We start from the raw sequence: 20,526 nt of genomic DNA on the forward strand, positions 1-20,526 counted from the left end.
CTCAAAGCAGTCAGACATGTCTGAACCTGGCCCATATGGACACCTCTCTGGGAAGCCCCCCAACCCCTAATCAGTCTCCTGTGCTCATCTGGAAGTAGGGCTCTCCTCCCAGAGCAACAATGTCAGTGAAAAACTGGAATCTCAATGGGATCTGGACCCATAGGTTTTCCCTCTATGACACCCCAAGGGGACTGCCTATACCCAACATAGTCGCTCTGGAGTCACTTCTCCCATATAGATCCACATGCACCCAAGCTCCTGGTGGTGGGCCCATGTAAGCCCTGCTGAGCTCTAGGGGCCACTAGGATCAACTGGGTCTATCCTTGAGCAGTAGGCTTGTTTATCCCTCCCTGACTAAACATAGCTGCCCTGGAGCTGTAAGATAGGGGCAAAGAACACAATGGGGGAGGAGGTAGAGAGTCTCTTCTTCCTCCAGGTGACCACTGTTCCTCCCTGTGCAAGGGGAAACAGGAGGGATACACAGGTAATCCTGCTACATAGGAAACCCTGTTTGTCCAGAACTGACCCTTGCCTTTCCTGGGTTCCCAAATGTTTCCTCTTGGTTCACCCACCATATTGCCACTGCCGGTCAATCCACAGTGGGCTCTGGGCAGGGTAGTCAGCAGGCACACTGAGCTCCAGTGGTGGCACACTTGGGAGGTCCTTGTCGTCTGCAACACACAAGGCTGCCTGTGACCTGGCCCAAGCCTGGACCTGACACAAACACTGGCCTCAAAGCCCTGCTCCTGAACGGACCCTGCTCACAGTAAATCCAGTGTTTCTAGCAAGCAGAGCCACTGTGTATGGGGAAGAGGTGAGAGTACATGGGCTCAGGCCTGGGGGGTTGAGGCTAGGCCACCAGGAAGGAGGAGGAGTGAGGACAGAGTGGGCAGCTTGGTAGGATGAGTGCAGGGGCAGGCTCAGAGGAGGGAAGTACTTGTGTCTTGAAGGCTGAGCATTTCATGGTCTCTGGTGTAGGCAGTAGGGTCCTGGGGCTTCCAGGTTAGGATTCACTCTCCCAAGTCACCCCTATCCTACCTGGACACTCACCAAGCTTGCATATCAGGTGGACGGTGCCGTTGTTACTGCAGTGAGAAGGGTCCAAGTTCACCAGGAACTTGGGATCTAATCTGGCCACCTCCCCTTGGAGGACGTTGGGGATGCTCTGCCGATCATCCTCCTCAAACCTGCGCTTCCGCGTACACACCATTGGGGCCCTGGAGGAGGTAGCCATGGTGACCACGCTGGTTACATGCAGCCTTTGGCCTGCAACCCACCACAAGGCCCAGCCCTGGTTGTACATACGTAATAGGTGGGCCATGGATGGCTGTCATGGCTGGAACGAATGTGCGGTACAGGGAATGGTTGAAAACTGGAGAGCGGATGTTGGCCAGGACAGCATCCAGGAGTGGTTGGCATAGATCCTGCTGCTTTGTTGGTAGCACTGGGGGTGGTGGGGGCGTGGGCTAGGGATAAGACAGAGTCAGCAGCTTGAGCTTGAGGCCTCACCCATTGCGAAGAGGACTTCCAGACCCCAAGGCCATCATCCTCACCCATCACAGAATCCTGAGGATTCACCCATAACCTCTACCCCTGTGTAGCCAATAGTGGCCAATAACTGGATACAGTCCCCCACCCTGGCAGCCCTGCTCAGGCTTTATTTTCTAAGGGCAGCACCTTGTGCTGGGCCGGCAGATGCACCCATGGGACCAAGGTCAGAAGATGACTTTGTGTTCCCACTCTCCACAGCAATTGGGCCTGAAAGAAGCCTTGTGGGCAGAGTTCCCAGGTTAGGCCTAGACCCAAGCCCTGATTGCCCTTGACCATGAATGCTCCTCCCATACATCTTCTGAGATGCTGTGAGGTAAGCCTTGACTTCCCTAGAGGTGCCTGAGACTCCACTCACCACCGCCATGTCATTCTTGAGTTTTTCCAGGGCAATCTCACACTTCTGCAGGGTCTTCAAGGGACACCTGAGGAGAGATAGAATTCAGGCTGGTTTCTGTGCAAGAAGGCTTGGGGAGTCAGTGACTCTTGGGTGCTGATCCCAATCATTGCCTGTCTGGCCTCTCTAGGCTTTAGTCATTGGAAACCTCCATAGAAACCCCAGCTAGTAGCCAGCTGCTCCCAAACCAGGCTAAGGCCTCAGTCTTATCTAGGCCAGTCCCTGTCCCCCTTGGCCCTAAAACCCCAATGAATAATTAACCCAAGAAGACCTGGAGGGCTGTGGAACAGTGATTACCATTCAACACAGATAAGCAGAATTAAGAGAAACTTCTAGAAAGCAAGCAAGAGCTTGAGCTGAGGCAGTGAGATAGGAGAGAAATAATGTGCACAGTTTTGCAGTGCTGTCCTAGCTCAGGTGCTCATAGCAGCCCATGGTCAGCAGGTAGGGAAAAGGGATGAGAAGAAGGCAAGCCATGGCTACCCACATATTTCTCATAGGCATCACCTATAGCTTCATTTCTACAATGAGCCACATGGCTGCTGCTAGCCCTGCAGCAGACAAGGTGACTGAGACATAGCTGCTAGCCAAAGATTACTGAAAAGTTGGGCAGAGCTAAAGATCAGCCTCAGGCAGACGTGGTGAGGCCACTGTAAACCAGGACCTGAGGAGACAAACTATGGTGGCGAAAGGATAGAAACATGAGCTTTGGAGTAGGGCAAAGGCTGGATGCTGGAGGTGAAGTCTGGGATTGAAGCCCCAATACATACCTTCATGGAGCCTCAGAGGCTTCTGGCAGGGCCCAAAGACCTGCTGGACCACTTTGCTAAACCCAGGTCATCACAAGCCCTGGGAGCCCTCCACGAGCTGTGGTATAGCACTATTCTGCCCCAGAACCCTCTGCAAAGCTCACCTCTTAGAGGGGTCAGTCAGAATGTCCAGAAGGCTCTTCATCTTACTCAGGTCCTTTTTCCTGTCTGGGACAGAGAGAGGACACTAAGATGCAGGCTCTGAGTGTCTGTGGGGCCCCTGTACCCAGCCCTGGCCTCTGGCCCCACCTTCATTCTTGTCAATCTTGTTGATCATCCGGCGCAGGGGCTCAATATACTTGGAAAGTTGCTTCAGCTTGTCCAGGTATTGTTGTTCCTCTGCCTGGCTGGAGCCTGCTGGGCTCATGACGGAGCTGGGGTTCACTGTGGGACATGGTGCATGAGGCTGGCTCTCAGTGAATCCTTAGGTGAGGTGCTCAGGCTCTGAGTGATCTAAGAGCTCTTGCACTCCTTACAAGTTGTAAGGTCTTGTGAAGGTGAAGGTGACTCTTGACACCTCCCAGGGCTCTGCCCACCCCAGCCGCAGGTCTCACTTACCAGGGGTATTTAAAGGTCCAGGGGAGGGCACACTGAAGTTCTGTGGGGTGCGAGCTGTCACTGGGCTCTGGGAGGGCTGTGGTGAGGGGCTGGGCAGGAAGCTGCTGGGGGATGGAGCAGGGCCGGAGCTGCAGCCAAATGAAAGGAAACGGATCTGAGCCAGGGGCACTGGGCAGGCCTGCCCTAAGGGCCAGATGGGGAGGGCCATTCTTGGCCAGGCCTACCTGACGTTGGAATTGGGCTGTGAGCCGGGCTGTGGAGATGGTTGGGGAGGGGGAGGCATCGACTGTGGGGTCTGCACCTGCTGGCCCGGCGATGGTGAGGACAGCATAGTGAGACTGCTCTGGCTGACCTGGAAGAGGAGGGGCTCAGCTGGCTCACTGTCAAACACTCCTGCCTGCCTCCATGCTATCTGCCCACTGCCCCCACAGGCTTCACCTCCCTCATAGCCTCACCCTATATCCTTGTCGTCTTCCAGATGCCACTTAGATTCACTTAGGCAAAAACCCCATCCCTGGGCACATAGCACACAGTGACCAAAGCTGGTGGAAAGGCTAGATGGGCAGCCCCAGCTCTTTGGTGAAAGGCCATGAGGACTCTGGGTTTCTGGGTTGCAACAGACCATAGCTTTTTGCTCCTGGCTTCTCAGGCATGGGGGGTGTGAATAGAAGGTGATGGCCTCATGTGTCCCTTGCCATACCCTGTCTTGCCTGGGATGCTGTCCTCCATGGGTCAGTAAGGACATTTCTCTGCTGTGGGAAAGTCTTCCACAAACTGTCTGCTGACTGCATTGAGAATAAGGCCAGCCATCTGAATCTCCTGTCCTGATACATGCAGATGGCAACTCCCTACTTGACCAGTAGGGGGCAGCAGGGAGATCATGTCTTACACTGTGTCCCACCTGGACCTACTTAATTAGAACAAGGTGGTTGGAAGAGCCATGTGCATATCCACAGGAAGCACCTGCATCAGTCTTACCAGTGACCCTGGTCCCTCAACTGGAACAGTGGAGTCCACTGGGACAGGTGACTTAGCATCAGAGCTGCCTGGGCTCAGAGCTCGGCTCTGTCATGCAAGTGTATGCACCTGAGTCCTTAGAGGCTGTCCCTGTCCACAGAGCAGGGCTGTTCCTGCTCCCTAGTCTGTGTTGGGAACAATCCAAACGCAGTCATCTGTACCACTATCAGCACCAGGGACACCATCTTTTTTACCTGTGAACTCCAAGGGATTGAAACTGTAGTAGCCAGGCATCAGGGACAAGATGTATGTACCCACACCTTCCAAAGGAGAAGTGTAAGATGGCAGTCTAGATAAGAACAGTTGCATGCCAGCCCCTTGCCATAATGTGACCACCCTGAAGGCCCTGCTTGCTTCAGAGGTTCCCAAGGGCCTGAGGTGGCATCTCCCATATCCTAGTCAATGAGGTACACTGAGCACCTCTCCTAGCCTCACTTGACTCCTGGACCATCCAGTTTTGCAGACCAGCTCAAGTGCCCTCCCAGGGCACTCTGAGGATACTGATGCCCAACTGGGGCGTCCACACTTCCCTCCCATGTACTCTTCTGCCACAGTGCCAGGAGTACTGGGTAAGGACTACTCTGAGTGGGTTCTCAGCTCCTCAAATTGGGAACAGACTCAGATCCCACCAGGAAGATGATGCCTGCCCTCGTCCCCACCCACCTATCAGTCAAGCAGAGGAGGGCAAGGGAGCTGGAGGTAGTCTGCTCAGTACCACATGGATCAAGGTCATGGAATGAAATGTCACCTCCCTTTTGCTCACTGGCTTCCCCACCTGTTTCCATTGACTGTGCCAGGCAGCACTGCCCTGGGTGCTAGTTGGAGACTGCCCCTGGCACTATATGCAATGGGGTGTCAGGGTGCACAAGGCACCATATCACAGTGCTTCCCACATGATTGGGTCAGAGGCTCTAAACCAAAACCATGGGCCCAGGGGACAATAATAGAATGAACTGTTTCCATCACTTTGTAACTAAGACACCCCTGGCTAGGGAATGAAAGGGCAAGAGCAAGGGAGCTTGGACCTCTAGTTGGTGGGCCCAGTTACTCTTCCAAGTGTATTCACGCTAATGTGAAACATGTTTCATCTGTAAAATGCTGAATTAAATGCAGCAGGCTTCTCCCATGTAGGTCCAATACAATCATGGTGCTGGCTACACTGTAAATCCTGGGAAACCAGGTCAGGTGGTATGTTCCACACATTGGAAAACATGCTTCAGAAGCAACCCAGATGCTAACAAAATGTAGGACCAGAAGTTCCATGCAAAGAACTACAGACAGTGCCAAGGAGCAGAGAGCAAAGGTCCTGAGGCCCCATGCCCATCCCAGCCTTGTCAGGCAGGATCCTACCTATAGTGAGTTCCTCCCTATCCCTGTCCCTCATGTATCCCCAGGAGGTCCTGCCATCCCTGGTCTTTCCCTAGCATGAGTCCCCACCTGCTGCTCCATCTGCATTCAGCCCCTGCTCAAACAGATGTCCCTTATAGGAGATGGTCAGACCTTGTCTGCAGCCTAAAAGTTTGCTGCCTCTCTGGCAAATAGTAGCAAGATACCCATAGGGCATCATGGCTGGGTATGGCTGCTACAGCAGGAAGACTGTCTCACAATCATGTTCTACCTCAGCTCTCAGCCCCTGGGGGCACAGCACATGTAGCTGACACCCTCTATTTTTAATGAGAGGATGGGGTTCCAAGTAGTTGTGTCTGGCATGAGACAGCATGTCTAAGACAAGGTGAAGGGTGGATGGCTCAGAAAGCATCCAGTGGAGGTAGGACATCCAAGTCCAGGCCAGGAATCATGCCCCAGGGAACCAAAGGGCCTTTCTCCTCTGTCCAGGTAAGCCTGGGTCCCCAGCACCAGGTTTTTCTAGTCACCCTAACATAATCTAGAAGCTTCTGCCTAAACTTTCTCCAGGATCCAGGCTGGCACACAGGTCTGCTCATGTATGAGGCTCCTCCAGACCCACCCATACAACTGTCTGACACCCTGAATCCCATCAGCACCTCACTGGGGCTGGGCCACCCAGAAAAAGCCCCAACACTTCTGCTTTGGTCCCCGAAGAGCCCCCAGGCACACACAGCAAATGGGCCCATCTCAGCGTTTCAGTTGTCCCAGGATAGGACAGCCAGCAGACCCCAGAGGGCTGGAGGTGGGGAGAAATTTCCAGTAAGAGGGAAGGAAAACAAACCACAGACAATTTTTCACTTCCAAGAACAGGAAACCTGGGCCCTTCAGTTTGGCAGTGCTGGGTGGTCCAAGTCCCAAGTTACCTTAGACACACATGGTACAAGGAAGAACCTAGTACCTCAAACCCATCTTAAGACAGAATTGGCCTACTGAGGCAGCCAGTGGGACAGGAAAGAAACCCAGCCCACAGGGAGTAGAGAGGGAGCTGCCAGTGCTGCTCTCTAGTCAGAGAGGGAGCACTTGGGGGAAAAAAGAAATTGCCTTCTATGCTCTCAGGTAATAGTCGGCCACTGGCATGGATATGGGTCTGTCAAGCCACCAGCAAGAACCACAGGATGAGAATGACACATATCCCACACACCCTGCACACTACTTGTTACCTGCATGTCACAGGTGACAACATAAGAGCTCAGAGAGGGGTGACATGCTCATGGTCACACAGATAGTGTGTTGCAGGGGAAGCACAGGCACGGTAAATGTGTCTTAGCATTAATGGCACAATCTGCTTTCCTGGGAAAGCACAATAGCTTAGACAGAAACTGTGGGGCTACACAGGGTGGCCAGGCAAGATGGATGAAGAGTAAGGGAGAAGAACTGGGAGGGCAGAATGGGAAAGGGGCAATGGCCCAGAGGCAGCAGAACAGAAAGGCTGATCTAGACAGCTTCATTCCACAAAGAATCTCAGGACAGACTGGTACCTAGCTTTCTCTAGACCACCAGTACCTGTTCAACACCCCAGAACTGCCCATTGCTCCTAGCCCAGCACTTAAGTGTGTCCCCTGAAATCACCATCTAGAAATATAGAGGAGCATGGTCCTATTGTGGTACTACCTCCTTATACCCTCCAAGGGAGTACTAGGACAGAAGCTCTGTGTTACCCAGCTGAACTCTTGGGCTAAGGCACTGTGTCTGATATGTCTGGAACATATCAGACATGCTGTCATGTTTGTCAGAGTCCATGAAGCATTCCTACCGTAACACAAAGATACAGCCATGGAACTAAGGAATAACAAGAGGAAATGTAGGTGTTCTGTTGCTTTTTCTTGTCACATCTCTTCTGGGGACCTCTATCTCCATTGAGTGTCAGTGGGGTTCTTAGGAAAAGGCAACAGCCGGGCGTGGTGGTGCACACCTGTAATCCCAGGGGCTGAGAAGGCTGAGACAGGAGGACTGTGAGTTCAAAGCCAGCCTCAGCAACTGTGAGTGCTAAGCAACTCAGTGAGACCCTGCATCTAAATAAAATACAAAATAGAGCTGGGGATTTGGTTCAGTGATCAAGTACCCCTGAGTTCAATCTCCGGTACCCACCTACCCCCACGAAAAAGAGGCTGGAAATGTTGCTCAGTGGCAGAGTGCTTGCCCAAAATATTCAAGGCCCTAGGTTCATCCCCAGCAGCCCCCTACACACACACACACACATAAGAGTAACAAGAGTAACAGAATGCTTACACTTCCACTAGCTTCTTGGTCCCAATGTGTTGCCACAAGGAAAAAATAAGACATGGTGGATGCTGAATTATGTCCTGCTGAAGAATGAGTTCAGGTTGCTAGGGGAGGACAGCAGAAAAAGGATGTGCCCGGAAGACATCCAGTGTTAGGAGACACTGGAAAGCACAAGTAGGTGTAAATTCTAGTCCAGCCCACTGGCCAGATGAGCAACCGGGCAGCTCCTGGCTAGTTCACCACCCCATCCCCACTCGTGCCAAGAACAGAACCCTGGGCCTTGGGCATGTTAGGTAAGTGCTCTACCACTGAGCTACATGCCCAGCCCTTGGCTAGATTTTAAGGATACATTCCTGGGATAAGCTTTCTTTTCTTGAGAGGGTTTGGATTAGAAATACACATCAAAAGACTGCCATGGGCTGGGGTTGTGGCTCAATGGCAGAGCGCTCGCCTAGAACATGTGAGGCCCTGGGTTCGATCCTCAGCACCACATACAAATGAATAAATAAAATAAAGGTATTGTGTCCAACTACAACTGAAAAATAAATATTAAAAAAAAAAAGTCTGGCATGTTTCTGGAGCTAGCCAGGGTGGCAGACGAATGCCCAGTGTGTAGGGCCCAGGTGCTTCACACAATTCAGGGATCCTTTGAACAGGAGCTAACCATAGCCAGGTGTGCAGGAGGTTGCAGAGGGGAGATAGGCTCTGAAGCCCCAGACAAGCCTAATGTTATGGGACTGTGTGGAGACAGAAGGAGGAAAGTTACTTGAGGGAAGGGTCATGATTACATAGAGCACTGTGTGGGCAGTGGGGTGGTTTCCACACGGGGGTTCTCTTCATCAACTTTTCTTCCTTCTGTAAGTATTTTTAGGGCCACCTTTCTCTCTATGGGCAAGCAAGAATGAGCCTGGATTAAAAAACAAAACCAGAACTTTGCCTAAGTTCCTTGTTGCCAAAAATCCTCTGTGGAGACAGAAGTATTTTCTAAACGATACTGCATTTGTCCTCAATACACCACCCCAAAGCTTCAGATGTACACCCACCATCCTGCACTGGGGAAACATGGCAGGATGTGGAGTTAGCAGGCATCTTCTGGTGATGACTCTATCACTGAAGCCACATGAGGATGAACCAAAATTCTCTGTGCATGAACTTTATTTTGGCTTTATCTTACTTTTTCTCTTTCCTCTTTTCTACCTAGCTTCCCTGCCTTTGGGTTTGGGAAGGGCTACAGGCAGTAAGATTTATTTAGTTGACACAACTCAGGGGACAAGGTTTATGTGGAAGGGAGCATGGAAGGCTGTGAAGTGGGGGGTGTCTGTGAGAAGTCCAGGTAGAAACACCAGCAGCTGGCTGTGTTGGGAGTGGCCACTACGCAGCAGTGTGAGAGCAATAAAAGGCCCAGGACAGAACCCATCGCTGCAGGCATGGTAGAGCCCATCCAGGAGCATGGCTCCAACTGGGAAGAGGAATAAGGCTGGCAGCCCAGCAGTAAGATCAAAGTTGAGGGGTTTCTAGAAGAATCCTACCGAGAAGCTGAGGTGTGAGAATTTCATTTGAACCCCTGATCCTCAACATGTCAGCTCCTGGGCCCTTCTCATTTCTTTCTTTCTTTTTTTTAAATTTTAATATTTATTTTTTAGTTTTTGGCAGACATAACATCTGTTTTTGTATATGGTGCTGAGGATTGAACCCGGGCCGCACACATGCCAGGTGAGCATGCTACCACTTGAGCCACATCCCCAGCCCCCCTTCTCATTTCTTTTCTTTTTCTGGGGGATTACTGGGGATTTAACCCAGGGGCAATTTACAACAGATTTACATCCCCAGCGCCACCCCTGCTTTGTATTTTGAGAAAGGGTCTCACTAAATTGCTTAGAGACCTTGCTAAATTGCTGAGACTGGTCTCAAACCTGCTACTCTCCTGCCTCAACCTCCTGAGCCACCATACCTGGCCTTTCTTATTTCTTAAAAGGGGCTAAATGCTTAAACTGTGTCCTGGAGCACTGAGAAACACAGAGCTACAGACACAAAGAACCTAGCCCAACACCCAGCATGTATCACACCCTCAAAATGTTAGGGACTCTCGTTTTTATAAAGTCAGTCCTACATGCTGTTGCTGAAGTTATCCCCACCTGACTCTGTGAAGCCAATGGGTACTAAGCCAGAGCCCTAGACTTCCTTCTATGAAGGAGGCCATACAGGCACCACCTTAATGGCTTGGTTGTGACTACACTGTGAGAACAGTGCCTACATGCTGGCCCTCAGTGAACAATAGGGCTAGGATTACAGATGCATTTCCCTGTAATGGAAAAGGAATTTTAAAGGTCTTCTGGCAAATCTGAGATTTTTCACAAAAACACACATAAAATGAAAAGCCCATGTGATGAGACAACTTGAGCACCATTTTATTTTCAGAATCTCAGAACATTGCTAAGCACACAGGACAAGCGCTGTCTGTTTAATAAATAAATATACCATGGGATGATTTTAAATTTTACTTGAGAATGAAAAACCAGGAATTCATTTCCCTGAAAAGTATAACACATATACAAGTCTATATCTACCTAGGAAAGTGTGTGTATAGTAAATTCTCCATTCTGTGAAATCTAGAACAACTTGGTCCAATACAACATATTTTGGGTAGAGGGGACAAGACAGACTGGGTACTTTACCACTGAGCTACATCCCCAGCTCTTTTTACTCTTTGATTCTAAGACAGGGTCTTACTAAATTGATGAGGCTGGCCTCAAACTTACGATCCTCCTGCCTCAGCCTCCTGAGCTGCTGGGATTATAGGTGTGCATCACCATACCCAGCTCTAACACAACTTTTGTTCATGGTGGCCATCTTCTATGATCTGTGCTGTACAGTGAGCTTCCCCGCAGGATTACTGGGTGCTCAAAATATAACTGGTGCAACTGAGTAACTACAATTTTAGTTTTATTTAATGTTGACTTAAATGTAAATTACCACACATGGTTAGTAGCCACAGTGTTTAGATTGCACAGTCCTAGAAAGCATAACTATTTGCTTAGCTTCTATTTTATTTTACCATGAAAATGACAGCAGCATGATTATCTTAAACTAGAGGGGGGGAGCAGATATTTATTTATATCCCCTTGAGAAATACTGCTGGGCTTGGCCTCATTTAAACAAACAAACAAACAAAAAACCAATGACACCTGATTTGGCACTCTGAAAGCCACCGTGCAGAAAGTCACCAAGGATGACAGGTGCGCTTTACAAAGGCGCTCAGAGGAACCCCGAGCTCCCGGCCGAGCCCTATACGCGGCCCAGTCCTTAAATACCTGTGCTGTGGGCTGTCCGCCCAAAGGGATGGAGCTCGACTGGACGGCAGACATGGCAGAAGCGGGTGGGAACCGGGCTCTTACGTGCATCCCGCCTTGGGCCAAGGCTTCAGCAATCATCTTTGAGGACAGAGGGACAACAGACAAGGTGATTGCAACAAGAATCGCAGTGCATGGCAGGTGGAAAGGGTGTGTGCAATCTCTGCAAGAAGGACCGTCAGAGTGAGGCACCCTTGGGGCAGCTTGGAGCAACCTGAGAGGAGGAAGAGTTCAAGCTCACAGCATCTTCAGGCCTGGCTAGGAATCAGGGATCTAGAAGTTGGCCCACAAAATGTCAGAGTCAGACCTCAAGGGCCAAGGCAAGACAATGGTCTGGGAAACCACAACCTTGGGATAGACTTGAAAAGAAGACATGTCACCAAAGTTTGCTATGAGAGAAGTTGAGGATCACTGAAACAGAAGACAAGCTCAGATAAGCCTGCTCAGAAATGCATGTCTTAGAACTCAAGCTCAAACCACTTCCTCTTCTCCAGGTCTCTCTGGGGTTGCTGGTCCTGCTTTCTATGGAGGAATTGGTTTTCTCTCATTAATTAAAAATGGGTGGAACCAGGCACAGTGGCACCTGCCTGTAATTCCAGCAATTTGGAAGGTTGAGGTAGGAGGATTGCAAGTTCAAAACCAGCTCAGCAACTTAGTGAGGCTCTAAGAAACTTGGCGAGACCCTCAAAATATTTAAAAAAAAAAAAAAAAAAGGGCTGGGGATGTAGCTTGGTGGTACAGTATCCTTGGATTCAATTGCTAGTACCAACAAAACAAAAAACAAAAACAAATCACGGGAGAAGGTGGGCAGGAGAGCCTTGGTCCTCCCTGGTGGGCTTCCTCCCTTTAAATGATGGATGGACGCACTTCCACAGAGATGCCTGTTAGGGCTGTTCTTAAATGCCAAAGATCCTCTCAGAGGCTAGAACTCCAGCACCAACCAGCTGAACCTTTCCTTGTCAATTTATACTTCATGAACTATAAAGGTAAAAAAGTAGGCTGAGCATTGTTGTGGTTCTGGGCCTGCCATGCTCAGAACTGTCACAGAACACAAACTAGAACAAAACAACCCAGGTTCAGAAAGAATGCAGGACTGACCCATAGGGAGAACAAAAACAAAACAAAACAAAAACCATTGAGGTGGAGGATCACTTCAACCCAGGAGCTTGAGACCAGCTTGATAACACAATGAGACCTCATTTCAAAAACAAAAAACCAAAAAACTAACCAACTAACCAACTCCCATCAAATTCTAGGAGGTTGTGAGCTAGACCACTAGATCAAGACAGTGCTACAGGGCACTCAGTCCACACAGCAAGGTTGCCAAAGACAGGGCTCCAAAGCAGGACACAGGCTGCAGGAACACCTCTAGCATCACATGACGGGCCCATGCTCACACACATGGGGTACAATGCAGGAGCAGCAGATGCCAACTAGAACCTTACAATCTTAGGAACAAGACAGTCCTCATCCATGTCTGCAGTCAGATTAAAAAAAAAAAAAGAATCATCTTACTAGAGGCTAAGGAAATGATTCTGATAGTCTATCAAAACATAGGCCAGGTCTCAAAGAGTCTGCCACTCATAGGCCACTGTCAGACACAAATATGTTGGGGTCTGTGAGGGTCCGCTGCCTTTCCCGAGGTAGGTACTCTCCTTGGCTCTCGTGAGAACTGGAGGATGGCAGGTAGGGGTGATAGCATCCATTCACAACTAGCCACTGCAGTCAAGAGAATCCTGGCTACAGTGCTCCCTCCAGAAAAGAGAAAGGTCCGGTAGGAAGTCAGATGGTTTGAGAGGTGCATTCTTTTCATGGGGGGGAAATAAAGATAAGAGGGCCAGTCATGGTAGTGCAGGCCTAGAAACCCAGTGCCTTGGGAGACTGAGGCAGGAGGATTACAAATTCAAAACCAGCCTCAGCAACTTACCAAATGCCCTGTTTCAAAAAAAAAAGGGGGGGGGGCGGGGAGGGGATGCAGATGTGGCTCAGTGATTAAGCAACCCCGGGTTCAATCTCTCGTACCAAAAGAAAAAGAAGGAATGAAAAGCTCAAGTCTACTTTGCTGCTGATTGGTTTTCTTTTAACCAGAAATTCCAGTGAAAACATGCCAGTAATGTTCACTGGATGAGATGAGCCAGTCACTAACCAATAACTCATATCAAGTGATAACACTTCAATTACTTCTCAACACATAGCTGCCCAAAAAGGAATTTCAAGGAATTCCAGGAATCCCTGCTACAGCTCTAGCGGATTCACTATGTGGGGATTGGGATGTGTGTGTGTGATAGAGTCCTCTGGGGCTGGTCAAGGAAGAGTGGCTGTTAAGTCAGCTACATTAATGCACATCCATAACAAATGTCTGTTATTGATGACAATTTCCTTCTTTCCTTTTTTTTTTGTGTGTTTATGTGTGTGTGTGTGTGGGGGGGGTTGGGCGGGGATACTGGGATTAAACCCAGAAGCATTCTGCCATCGAGCTACATCCCCAGCTCTTTTTATATATTTATTTTCAACACAATGCCTTTATTTTTAAGTGGTGCTGAGGATCGAACCCATGTCCTGCCTGCGCTAGGCGAGGGCTCTACCGCTGAGCCACAATCCCAGCCCCTCTTTTTATTTTAAGACAGGGTCTAAGTTGCCCACACTGGCCTTGAACTTGAGATCTTCCCACCTTAGCCTCACAAATCACTGGATTACAGACATATACCACTGTGCCATGGTGATGACAATTCTTTGTAACCTGTAAATTATACCTAATTTGTTTCGTTTTTTAATTTTGAGACAGGGTCTTGCTAAGTTGCCAGGGCTAACCTCATACTTAAGATTCTCCTGCTTCAGCCTCCCAAGTCAATAAGGTAGCTAAATTTCATGTACTAAAATGGAAGGTTAAAAGATAAAAGCTTAGCCAGGGGGCTGGGGTGGTGCTCAGTGGGAGAGCACTTGCCTATCATGTGTGAGGCACCACATATAAATAAGGTAAAGATCCATTGAAAACTAAAAAAATAAAAATAAAAAAATAATAAAAAAAAAAAAGCCAGGAATGGTGGTGCATGCCTGTAATCCCAGCCATTTGGGAGGCTGAGGCAGGAGGATTATGAGTTCAAAGGCAGCCTCAGCAGATTAACAATAGGCACTTAGCAACAAGGTACTTAGCAACTCAACGAGATGCTGTCTCTAAATAAAAAACATAAAAAAAAAGGGCTGGGGATGTGGCTCAGTGGTTAAGTGCCCTGGGTTCAATCGCCAGTATCAATAAAATAAAGGATAAAAGCTTAGGGATTATGTGAAAGTAGAATCACATTCTGTCATCATTTTACAGGAAAGAAAGAGAAGTCTATTGTGTCTAATAAATTCCCCTGAGGGTGATATCATCTCTCCCACCTACAAGAATATCAGATAAAGAGAGATCCAAAGAGCCAGGAGAACATAGCACAGGGCCAACCCAATTCTCCTAGAACAACCATCCCAAGTGGAGAGTCTGACCACCCATCATCATACTCATTAACCTAGAATGGGTGCAGGCTCCACAGAGGGCCTCTCTGAAGCTTTCAGAGCAAATTTAAAGGATGAGGCATGGAAAATGGATTCATTAGGTCTCCCATCCTGTTATCACTTTCATGGAACTGGCAGTGTGTTCTATAGCTTGAGGCAGCTCACACATATAGATTTGCAAAACTTTGTTGGTCACTGTATCCTGATGTCAAATTTGTGAGACTATACCAGGGAGTTCCAGTTTGCATCTTTGAGCTCCTAGTTAGACAACTGGCTGATAAGATTCAAGGGCCCTCAAAGTGACTGACTCACTTTTGAAAAGCTGCAGGAAACCATCTAGAACTCAGCCATGCATCACTTGGTAACAGCAAAAAACTGGAAATTACCTAAAGATCCAATAATAAGACAATACCTAAGGATAGAAAGAGACAGAAGAGTATTGTATAGTCACTCAAAATAATGCTGACCAGTGGTTTCTTTTTTTTTCCTTTTTAACACAATGCCTTTATTTTTATGTGGTGCTGAGGATTGAATCCGGGTCCCGCCTGTACTAGGCAAGTGCTCTACCAAGCGCTCTACCACTGAGCCACAATCCAGGCCTGACCAGTGATTTCTAATTATAGTATGCTATACTTTGGGTCTGGAATGTCCCCCACAAGCCCATGTGTTAGAAGTCTGGTTTCAGGTCTAGGGCATAGCTCACTGGTGGAGTGTTTGCCTGGCATCTGTAAGACTATCCATTCCCAGCACTGCAAAAAAAAAAAAAAAAAAAAAAAAAAAAAAAAAAAAAAAAAAAAAATTAAAAGGCTTGGTTCCTAGTTTGGCATTATTGGAAGGCAGTGGAAGTTTTAAGATGTAGGGCCTTACAGAAAGTTTTTGGCTAAATATGGGTATGCCCTTCAGGGAGACTGTGGAAAGCTGATCTCTTCCTCTCTTTTGCTTCCAGACCACCATCCAGTGGCAGCTTGCTCTACAACACACTCCCTGCCCTAATGTGCTGCCTCACCAAAGGTTCAAAAGTAATTGGGTCAAGCCTACATGGGCTAAAACCTCCAAAACTCTGAGTCAAATAAACCCTTTTTAACATTATCTCAGACATTTTGCTATAGTAAAAGAAAATTGACTAAAATGCAACAGAACATTTCACTTCTATACTAACATGGAAGACAGTAAGACTTTGACAATGTGAAATAACCAGAAAGGGGACACCAAACTGTTTCTCTCTAGACTGTTTCTTCTACATTTCTCCCTACTTTCTATCTGATATAGTTATCACATATAAAGTTTTAGAGATCAGAATACCGTGGTCTCTCTTTGTCTTCTGTGGTAACTCAGGTTCCAAAGGAAGGCTATAAATCCAAGAATGCCCCCTCAGGAGGGCTTGTCCCACCAAGCCATAATCCCAGGATCCTGCTGTTACCAGAACAACTTAATGAGTTTGACTAACCAGCCTACATGAGAAAATGCAACATGACAAGATTAAGGACTGCAAGAAAACCTGTAGAAGGAGAAAGACCAAATCTTTGTATGTCGTATCAGCACTAAAAAAACAGAATATGGACATGTACTCTCTGTTCCTGGGCTTTGAGAACCTATGAAGCTCTGCCACCAGCACTTGGCAATTCCACCATACAACAACAAAAGTCACAGGGCATTGTAGGGGAAGCGGCTCACACTACTGAAAACACTGAAGGCACAATCTCCAGAAAACAAAACCCACTTGGAAATAAACCAAGATAGTAACTACTTTCTACCCTCCCTAGCTACTAGAGATCCTGAAAGCTTTCCATAGTACCTACGTGAATAGACTGGCCAGGGCCCAACCTCACCTTAGCTCCATCTGCCACTGACTCTCAGTGTGTATTTCAATGTGTTAGGAGAAAATTAATAATCAGGTTGTGTGCTCCAGAGGTGACTGTGCCCATGGCTGGCCATGAGTCCATGCTAGAACAGGGCCTCCACCAAAAGCAGGGGGGTGTGGAATTAGCAGAAGAGCTACACATCCTACACAGAAGCTCAGTGCAGGGTACTGAGCACACACAGTTGGCATTCTGCTTCTGGCAGCTGATGAATGCTAGCAAAGCGACAGAGTATACATTCCCTTGAACTAGCAGCCCATCAAAAAGTCAGCACACCAGCTGCATATGTTGCCTGTTCCATGGCTGCTAGTTTTCCAAACATGGGATGAAAAGGTAACTTCTCCCTTTCATACTAGTTAGGCCAGAGGTGCAGAGTTTTCCATGAAGTGGGTTCCAAGGTCAAAAAGCAGCAAGGGCAGTGGCTTCCACTGGCAGGGTAGTTACCATGTGCCACTACTGCTGACTCTGAACATACTCTCAACTCCTTTGTACAGCAGACCAAGATGAAGAATTCCCCAGGAGGCCTGAGAACACACTTAAGACATACAGCAGTGGTAGTGAAGATGACTTTCAACCTCACACAGGTTGGTCAGCCTTTTCTAGCTACAACCGTGAAGTCTATGTTGCATTTCACACAAGGCCGCGTTTGAGCAGGCAGGTGATATGGGCACCCTGGGCCCAGGTCACTTAGAGGAAGGTTGTATGTAGCTGTAGCCAAATGTCTCTATTGGTACATATCTCAGGCAGGGTCCCAGGACTTGAGCAATGCAGTGGGAACCAAGAAGGGCTATTACTTCCTCCCCAGAGTGAAATGATGTCTGACACAAAGGATATACCACATCCTGAAGTACCTGACACACAAGTTCTGTGCAACTGGCCACCAAGCTCAATAGGTTCACAGGTAAGCACTGCAAGAACACAGCTAACGGTTTCCTGAGGGCAGCAAGATACACTAAGAGTGCCAGCTGTGGGCTAGCATCCAGCAAAAGCCTCACTACATCAACCAATATGTTCTGATTTTTTCCTAAAGCTAAACCCCTCTGAGTCAAGACTAGCATGTGGACCCAGGAAGGATCCAGGATTCAACTAGACGTCTCCTAACATTATCACCAGCATGAAGGTGAGGCACATGTATCAGAGACAAGTCCTAGGGACCCTGGATGTCTAATCCCCAGACACTAGGCAAGGTTAGAAAAAACATCCTATATGCCACCATTCCACTCACTGGTACCTGATATGCAGAGAATGGGATTGTGCCAGTCAGCAACAAGGAATTGGTGCACACTTCTGCCCACGTAGTGAACAAATCCCTGAAGGCAGAGCAAAGACAAGGATGCCCTCTCCTATACTGCTACTGTGGCACACGCCTGGTACATGGATTCTACAGCCAGGTGCCCAATACTGTTTCCATCCTCTTCCTAGTTTTTAGAGAGCTAGCAGTCAGTTCTATACAGGAAGCTCAAATGGAAGATGAAAGGTGGATGAAACTGTGGTACTCTCCTCTCTAATGTACCTTCTCAGTCTGGTAGAAAGACAGGAAGATGAAGGATGTTTATTCTAGGCAGTTGGTTGGGTCCCAGTAATGACCAAGCAGAGGTGGCTACCCTGAGGATCTTGAAGTTATCTCATAGAGGGGAAAGGAGAGAGGATTCCTCATGCTTTACCAACTAGGCGAATAAGCCAACCAGGACCCTTGTACAGCTTTGTGTGCTAGTGATTAAAGAAGCTCCTAACTCCCAAAGTCCCTCACCTGGACTCCAGGAGCCACCATCTGGGTAGTCTGAGCTGTCTGCACAGCTGCCTGCTGCTGTACCTGGGGCTGCACTTGGGCCTGCACTTGCGGCTGCACCTGCGGTTGCTGGACCACCATCGGAGCTCGCACCTTGAGGAAGGAAGGGAGAATGTATTTTGGAGCAACTTTGGGCAGAGAGTAGAGTACCACTATCTCTGTGGCAGCTTTTGAGAACTGAACCTTTGAGAATTAAGGATGGAACTTTCTTGACTTCATGGGCTACGATGTCACCTTACTAGCCATCGCTGATCCTGTAAGGTCATCAGAAAAATCCCATACCAGCCAAGTTCTGAGTTGGTGGAGTTGAGCCCCATATCTCCCATATCTGGCGAGCAGCAGTGCAGCCTTCCCACTGGGACCCTCCATACACCTGTTAAGGCATGACTGCAAGCAAAGCCATGTCTGGAGTTGGGCAGTGTCCAGCCTGCTTATTCTCTGGTCAAACATGCTGATGGTCCATGAGATCCCTAAACAGAACCCATACTCCTTGAAGGAAACCAGGTCTGGCCAGCCAGCACCAGGCTCAGCTAGAAAAACAAGCATGGGCAACAGGCAGAGAGGAAAAGTAGGCAACTGAGGGACCGCTGTGCAGAGAAACCACCACAGGAATGAGGAAGGCCTTGGTCAGACACAGACAGGTACCACCCCCCTAGATGTCTCGAAGCCGCAAGACCCAATCCCAACAGGGGACACACCCCGCCACACAAAGGTTCAGGTCCTAGCAGGGGTGCCAGGATTGGGGGGGTGTCTCTCATGTGACAGGTGACTGTTCCTCAAAACCCTCCCAGTCTGCCTCTGTGGGACCTCCTCTTCACCCTGATACTCAGTTCAGGTGAGGCCCCTGGCCCCATGCCACTTAATGAATCACAAAGAGAAAAGGTCACAAACACCAAGGGAGCTGAGAAGATGTCCAAAATATGGTCCCCATCATGGCCACCTCTGTCTTGGTAGTGATAATCTGTCCTCTGTGTCATGGACTGTATTTACATTGTATAGAGATGTACAATGAGACTGAAAATAATTATATTTTATGAATATTCTTCTAAAAAATATGGTAATGACAAGGCTAAAAGATCTTGGCTCAGGGCTGGGAGTGTGGACCAATGGCAGAACATGTGCTTGGCATGCCCTATTTTCCAATCCCAGTATACATGTGAGTGCATGCACACATACATGCATACAAATCTTAGCTCAGAACATAACTTCAAGCAGCTATTAAAACACATGGACACCTGATGGATCCTGTGGGACATTCTCCCACATGGTGAGGTTACTTGTCAACCTAATCATCCACTATCTTGAAGTTCCCAGTCACCACTGAAATTGTCTTGGAAGATGGGACACCCCCATGGAGCATGTAAAAGTAGCTCTCAGTACACACACTCCTTCAATTTATACTAGAGTCAAATGTGAGGGCCAGCATGAGGAAGAGCTACCCAAGTCCTAGCATGTAAAGGACATATTATCTATAGCTAAGGAACTTGACACCACTGCTGACAGAGACACTAGCCATATATGACACCATAAGGGGTGCATGTGCTCTACCATGGGCTTGGCTTGGATACTTACAAATTTCAGCTGCTGTTGAGGGTACAACATCTGTCCAGGGAGGGCTTGAGCCTGAGACACCAAAGGCTGGTTCTGTGACTGTGGTGTGAGTTGTGATGGTTGATTCTGTGCAACTGAGGGCTGCTGAGCCTGTGGCGGTGGCTGGTGGTGCTGTGCATGATGCATCTGTGGCAGCTGCTGAGGCAGGGCCTGGGACGGGGGAGGCTGTGGCTGCTGCATTGGTGGCTGCTGTATTGGTGGCTGGGCCTGCAAAGCCTGCTGCTGTTGCTGCTGCTGTTGCTGTTGCTGTTGTAATTGCAGCTGTGCCATCCTCTGCAGCTGCTGCTGCTGCTGCTGTATCTAGAGACAGAACAAGCAGCACTTGGTTACTATCCATTAGTTTCTATAGGGCCAGTTCTTCCCTGTGCCACCTTTGGCCCTAGGAAGCCCAGGGGGGGCATGAACACAGCATTTAAGGCAGCCTTTCCAGTTGACCTCTTACTTGGGGAGGGGAACATGTCCCATA

At 48.7% G+C, this 20,526-nt stretch overlaps 1 protein-coding gene across 12 annotated transcripts in view; it reads right to left on the minus strand.

Annotated features, from left to right (window-relative positions):
* Med15 (mediator complex subunit 15) overlaps nucleotides 1–20,526 on the minus strand; it is a 79,665-nt gene that overhangs the window by 1,314 nt on the left and 57,825 nt on the right. For 3 of the 12 annotated variants that reach the window (XM_077796165.1, XM_026401699.2, XM_077796166.1), the window contains 10 exons: nucleotides 20,022–20,360; nucleotides 18,411–18,542; nucleotides 3,537–3,664; nucleotides 3,313–3,440; nucleotides 3,004–3,138; nucleotides 2,859–2,922; nucleotides 1,907–1,973; nucleotides 1,306–1,466; nucleotides 1,051–1,217; nucleotides 573–671 (listed from right to left, as the gene is read on the minus strand). In XM_077796165.1, coding sequence (XP_077652291.1) covers nucleotides 573–671; nucleotides 1,051–1,217; nucleotides 1,306–1,466; nucleotides 1,907–1,973; nucleotides 2,859–2,922; nucleotides 3,004–3,138; nucleotides 3,313–3,440; nucleotides 3,537–3,664; nucleotides 18,411–18,542; nucleotides 20,022–20,360 — 1,420 coding nt within the window. Of the gene's footprint in view, nucleotides 1–572; nucleotides 672–1,038; nucleotides 1,218–1,305; nucleotides 1,467–1,906; nucleotides 1,974–2,858; nucleotides 2,923–3,003; nucleotides 3,139–3,312; nucleotides 3,441–3,536; nucleotides 3,665–11,270; nucleotides 11,391–18,410; nucleotides 18,543–20,021; nucleotides 20,361–20,526 lie in introns of all 12 variants that reach the window. The other 9 variants (XM_077796167.1, XM_026401698.2, XM_077796168.1 and 6 more) reach the window with 7 other exon arrangements.

The sequence above is a fragment of the Urocitellus parryii genome, chromosome 3 (genome assembly GCF_045843805.1).
Source record: "Urocitellus parryii isolate mUroPar1 chromosome 3, mUroPar1.hap1, whole genome shotgun sequence".
NCBI lineage: Eukaryota > Metazoa > Chordata > Mammalia > Rodentia > Sciuridae > Urocitellus > Urocitellus parryii.